This window comes from Sinocyclocheilus anshuiensis, unplaced genomic scaffold, assembly GCF_001515605.1.
Source record: "Sinocyclocheilus anshuiensis isolate Anshui unplaced genomic scaffold, SAMN03320099.WGS_v1.1 scaffold2090, whole genome shotgun sequence".
Taxonomy (NCBI): Eukaryota; Metazoa; Chordata; class Actinopteri; order Cypriniformes; family Cyprinidae; genus Sinocyclocheilus; species Sinocyclocheilus anshuiensis.
In genome coordinates, this window is record NW_015560626.1 from 108,252 (window position 1) to 114,688 (window position 6,437).

General features: G+C 39.3%; 1 protein-coding gene across 2 annotated transcripts in view; it reads left to right on the forward strand.

Annotated features, from left to right (window-relative positions):
• The window catches only part of ctnnbip1 (catenin, beta interacting protein 1), a 28,961-nt gene that overhangs the window by 10,810 nt on the left and 11,714 nt on the right, over nt 1–6,437 (forward strand). The window contains exons 2-3 of one of the 2 annotated variants that reach the window (XM_016478400.1): nt 2,819–2,936; nt 3,434–3,524. In XM_016478400.1, the coding sequence (XP_016333886.1) occupies nt 2,841–2,936; nt 3,434–3,524 (187 nt within the window). In that variant the 5' untranslated portion in view covers nt 2,819–2,840. The remainder of the gene's footprint in view (nt 1–2,818; nt 2,937–3,433; nt 3,525–6,437) is intronic. The other variant, XM_016478401.1, reaches the window with a different exon arrangement.

A 6,437-nucleotide genomic window follows, 5' to 3' on the forward strand; every position in this document is an offset into this window, starting at 1 on the left:
TTTCAATCATCATACAGTAACCAGCAACAATCACCCCTTCCTCTTCTCATCGAAGACATGCGATGCAGTACTAAACGTTCTCTTGCTGTCGGTGCTTGTAATGATTTTTGCGTCTTTCTCCGACAGTTTAAATGCTTCCACACTGCTGACATGTGTGCTGCATAATAAACAGTGCGTGCCTCTCACTCTGCGCTGGTTGCTATTTGATCGCGTCATATCATTGTTCGGTACAATTTATTCGGTCTTTTCGCTTATTTTTTGCTTATTTCGGTTGCCGAACATTCAGTGCATCCCTACTTTGAAGTGTTACAAGCTCTTGGTGCATAAAGAAGATCTGTAAAGTTGCAAAGACTAAAGTCTCAAATCTAAAGAGATATTCTTTATAAAAGTTAAGTCAACCACGCCTACCTAAAACGGCTCGTTCTAACGGGATGATGTCTAAGTCACGATGTGGGAAGATTTGCATAAATCCTCCCAAATGTTCACGCAAAGAAAGAAGGCGTAACTTTTATTCTCGCTGTAGTATTGTTGCTGCCGCGATATAGAGGACGATATCCGCTTTGTCATTCTGATCCGTGCTGGTCGCTGAGGGAATATATCAACTTATTAAGCGTAAAAAGACAGTTTAAGTCATTATAATCCGTAATTATGTCCCCACTGGATGCAACAAATGCCTAGTTTATAATGGGTTTTATTGTTTTTGTCTCGTCGCTCCGGCCGGGACACGGCATCACAGTATGGTAGGGGCGTAACATTTCCGTCACACGCTTGAGGTATTCGGCCAATCACAACGCACTGGATAGCTGGCCAATCACAGCACACCTCGCTTTTTCAGACCGATGAGCTTTGTAAAAATCGACACGTTTCAGAAAGGCAGGGCATAGAGGAGAAACAATAATGTACAGTATGTGGAAAATAATGTGTTTTTTGAACCTTAAACCACATAAACACATTTCATTACACTAAATACACAAAATAATGTTCTTTGTAGCAACATCATATGACCCCTTTAATGTTAAATTGTATATTTTGAAGTTGCCATGTGTTGTGGCATGGCTTGTCTTTTCCAGCTGCAATAAAAAAATAATAATTGGCATCAATATGTATTGTCATTCCATGATTAAACTCAAAAGTTTTATAGTTTATTTTACATTTATATAGTGAGCATTTCATTAATAATAGACGCATCTTTAGACTATGAAGATCAATTATTTTAATAATGATTTGCTCTGTTTTTACAGTCTATCATCCACATATTTTAGGAAATATGCAGACTTGCTCAAACAAAACACCTGCTTCTGAGCTGCGGTGTGCTACACATCTAAAGCCCTGGAAGATTATGGGGCATTTTTCAGAGATTCATACCCACAGTCTTAGAAGGATGAAGTAGGTGCGTTGTTATGCACCGGCTTTTCTTGGGTGTTTGCGGCAGTGATGAGCTGCAGTGAGTCTGCCTGCTGTCTAGCCTGTCTCGTCTCCAGCAGGAAGGACAGTCATGATCAAAAGCGAGAAAGGGAGAGCGAGCCGTCTCCCCCCTGAAGGTGTGCCTGGTGTCACAGAGCTGCTGAGCTGACGCTCTGGTCCCTATTGTGTCTTTCATCTGCGAGCACTCTTCATCCCCCCATGGCTGCCAGCGAGACGCAGCAGAATAAAGTGCATGCTTTATTGAATATGAAGCCCTTTTGATGCCACGACCCTTTGGTGACTGATGAGTCTGTGACTGTAGAGGAAATCTGGGTTAGTTATTTTGCCAGCGTCGCCCGTTTTTTATACCGCTTTCTGTCTTAAACGCCTTCCCGGCTTACATTAAGTAGCCTTCAGAAGTTTAAGCTGTCAACATGCCGGATAGGCCATGGGGAGGTACTGTCATTGTTAAAGTCAAGGCCAGACAAATGTATCCATGGTGAAATGAAAGGTTGAACCAGCTTTTCAATTAAATATAGGCTAACCCCACATCAAACAAGCTGTCAACATGTATTAGAGGCTCTTTGTGCAGATAAGAGGGCATGAGACATCACAAGCTGGATGTCGCCAAAACCCCCAGAATAGGCTATATTTGATGCCATTCATTTTGCTCGATTGAGTCCTTCGTACTGTATTTGATGTACTTCCTCCTCAAATCTTTGTTTTTTTTTCTCCACATGACATTGGTGTGGGATGCATTATTACATTGATTAAGGATTAGATGGTATTACTGCAGTCTGTCTCTGTTTGTGTTTTGTATTTCTGGAAAATAATATTTGAGGCATCAGATCGTTTTGCAAATTCACTTCATCAGTCTCGTGGCTTACTTCTGTGCTTGTGTTCTTTTTTGCTCCTCAAGGTCCTTAAAAATGTTTCATACTGAGTGTAAGTTTGAAAATAGGTCATTAGGAAGTGAGCAAGATGAGGGAAAGCTGGGAGCACGGTTAGATCTGCCATTAAATATGCATGAGGGCCATTTATGATGCTGTCAACCTGCTCCATGATCTGAAGTGTGTTGTTCAGACTTCACACACTGTCATTCTGCTTAATTAGAAGCTTTCTGCATTCGGCAAAGGTTACGATGGGTTTGATTTTTTTAAAGCCAATATGCTGCCTGATTGTGAACAGCTAGCTCGTAAGGGTTTTTCTGTAGTATAATATTGTTTAGATTCTATCAATCTAATGGAAATGTTAACTGCAGTTAAATGTAGGTCTGATTCACATTTCTAGGCCCTCACGCATCATATTTTTTGTATGAGACCCAAGCAGGAATGTATTCAACTCACGAGTTCTGAAAATAAAATTTGGGATATGAATAATTGAATACTCTCTTGCTCTGTGTGCGGTTGCTCAGCAGTGCATCAGGAGCAGGGGGGATGAACCGAGAGGAAGCCCCTGGCAAGTCTCCTGAGGAGATGTACATCCAGCAGAAGGTGCGGGTGCTGCTCATGCTCAAGAAAATGGGATCAAATGTAAGTGTCAGACCAGTGAGACTAAGACATCTTCTGATGTGCTTTAAAGATGACATGAAATGGCTTCACTTTTAACTACTAATGTGACACATTTTTGAGTGTTTTGTGAGAAATAATGTGAGGAGGATATGAATTTTTCTGTCAGGATTAAATTAGATGTCATTGGTTAATATTATTTTCCCCCAGCTGCACAACCTTGGTTACATTTTATTGAAAGTTTGACTATAAAAACAATTAGTTTTCTTTAGAGTAACCTGCAAGTGATTTTTTATTTATTTAATAATAATGCACAAAAAGGCCCAGATACTTCAGAAAGCAAATTGCTCACATTTTTTTATTTTCTCTAAAATGTAGAAACCAATCATTGTCTTGAATTTGGTGACTGTTTCATTGTTCTTTGAAACTGATCTAGCATTTGACAGTTTAGTGGCGATTCTTAACTGGACACTGGCATGGATTTTCAATGTAAAGTATTTTTTTTGTCCCCACCCTTACAGCTGACACCAAACGAGGAAGCGTTTCTGCGGAATTATGCAGGCGTGGTGCACAGCCAGATGAGTCAGTTGCCACAGCACCCTATTGACCAGGGTAAGTCAACATTTACAGCCTGAACACCGCAGGCCAAACCTCCACCCTTTACCACGAACACTCTTATTTACAGAGGTACTGTAGTTCTTATCACACTGGACATTGGAATATTAGAAGAATTGTCTTTCTTTATTGTTTAGATTATATCTGGAAATGGTTTCATTAAAATGTCATGCATGATAGAGCAAGTTGACTCTAGATCATGTATAAATTGGATTTGAACAAAGGTGAAATGGGGATTTTGTAAAAAAAACTACCAACTTTTTATACAATTATTAGCACATTCAAACTATGTAAAAATGTGTATATAAACAATATAAAATATTTTATATAAAATATTTTAATCATATTTGGAGAGAAAGAGAGAGAGAGAATATATATATATATATATATATATATATATGTGTGTGTGTGTGTGTGTGTGTGTGTGTGTGTGTGTGTGTGTCTCAAGAACTGTGCACTGCTGTACACCTGTGTTTATGTTTCTTAGCTTTTATTTGTGTGTGTGTGTGTGTCTGTGTACTGGAAAAAAACTAGCATTTTTGTATATTTTGGACATTGTGCTGTAGCTCGCTCCACAAGGGGGCGCTAGCACAACATAAATGTTCAGGTAGGCAGTTTAAATGCTATATATATTGTAGGGTAATTTCCTCTGTTTTCAGCTGAGATGATCAGCTGATCTATAGGTTTAATGTGAAAGAACTTCACTTAGTTGCTTCATATGCCATAGTAAGAATGAAACTGTAATGCTCTGTCTTACTAAGATGCATTAACTGTCATAGAGATCGCATGCTCTGTGATGTGATTTTTTTTTTCGACGGGAAAAAACAAGTCTTAACGTTGTGAATAACTAGGTGTATAGAAGAATGGAGCACACATTTTGTTTTCATTAAATATGCATATGAGCCTGGTTGTTAAGCAAGGATACCAATGCTGTGCTCTTTTTGGAAGGATCTTCATAAATAATGCAGTAGCAGAAGAAAGATGGATGTAGATGTCAATATGTGCTGTGCTTCTGGGAGTGTTCTAGCTCAAATTACTTTTTGTGAAGATCTGTGTGTGTGTTTGCTCCAACATTAGGAAATATTCCATCGTCGGTGAGCCAACATTCTGATGAGTGATTTTTAAGACGTTGTGATGTTTCTAGAATAAGAAATGTAAATGCCAGCTCTTAGATGAAAGTGATCAGTAGACGCTTGTGGTCTCCTGCAGTATAATGAGGGTGAGATGAAAGGGAGAACGCACTTAATGAACAACAGACAATGAAGTAAAATAACCTTTGTTTAAAGCACAGACGAGGAGGGCCGTCAGGAGTATGTTAGGGGAGTATCATCAAGATTAGTCAGTTTCTATTAGGAGAAACTGTGACTTTCATTCTCTGGCGTACAATCTGTGTGAACCCTTAAATAAAGCTTGTGCTAAAAATGCTAGAGGTCTGTTGAGGTGAATTAGAATGTGTTTAGTAGTAGTCGCTTATTTTAGTTCAAATTAAATGGATAATGTAGGATCACGACACAGCTATCTGAGGTTTTAACTAATGTAATATTGGAGCAAATGGATGGCACTTCAGATCTACACATGCTAATGATTTCTCTCTCACATCAGGCAAAATAGTGCCACATCTCTGGGGACTATATCGCAGTTGGATGAATTATTTACGTATCAAGCTGTCTCAGAGGGCTGCCTGTGTTTGCATCCAACACCTTGGAAAATGTGCAGACATGGCTATATTTGTTTCTAATAATGCTTGCAAAAAAGAAACATGCTATATGGCTTTATATTTAAAGTCATATGATGCGATTTCAATTTTTCCTTTCTCTTTGAAGCAGTGGCGGCTCGTCGGGGGAGGCAGGGGAGGCACAGCTTCCCCATAATTTTGAGGTGAAAATGGGAGGAGGACGATTTAATGTTAATAACATTCACAATTCATTTCAGTTCATGTCTCAGAATGTGTATTTTTTGTTTGTAATTTCACAGTTGTAATATCATAACGTGAAAGCGCCATTTTTCTATCGCGAATTTGCAGAATCTGCTGATATAATTACAACCGCTAGGTGATAGAGAAGGGGAGGGGGAGGCCGGGGGAGACGCTGAGCTCTCGTGCCTCCGTTGGTAAAAAAAAATTAGCCAATCACCATCGAGTGTTCACTTTCAGCGCTGAGGAGTGTTGAGAAAAGAAACCTCGTAAGGGAGGCTAGCCTCCCTTCTGATATCATCCAATCATCACAGAGACTTAAATTACGTGGTATTAGTTTGAACGTCTCCCGCTGCGCTGATAATGTACCAAGTACTTATGAGTAGCGATATTGAATATTTGATTGCCAACAGATTTACCAAGCTGTCATTCAAACAGCGTATATACAAATTTAGGGAAAACGGCCTAAGCTGGATATAGGCTACAGCAGTCGGCTTAATTAAATGGCGCAACAGGCAGCTCTCTTTTAACACAGACTTTTAAGAAGGGATGGATGTTTGCTTCAAGTGATAGGCCAGGTAAGTGAAATTATATTATCTTGCTGTATGCATGTCGTTTTCTTTATGTTTTCTGACTAAAAGCAACCAAAAAGCCATTTTAAAGTGGTTAAGCAAATAATATAATAATAATAATCGGCAGGGATCCCAGACCAATACAATTAGTGTGCCTCCTCTATTTTAAAACCCACAAACCGCCACTGCTTTGAAGTGAAGTGATACAAGCTCTTGGTGCATAAAGAAGATCTGTAAAGTTGCAAAGACTAAAGTCTCAAATCCAAAGAGATATTCTTTATAAAAGTTAAGAGTCAACCACGCCTACCTAAAACGGCACGTTCTAACACGCCCCCACATGTCTACGTCACAATGTGGAAATATTAACATAATGCCGCCCAAATGTGCACACAAAGAAAGAAGGCGTGGTTTCAGGAACAGCAGTAG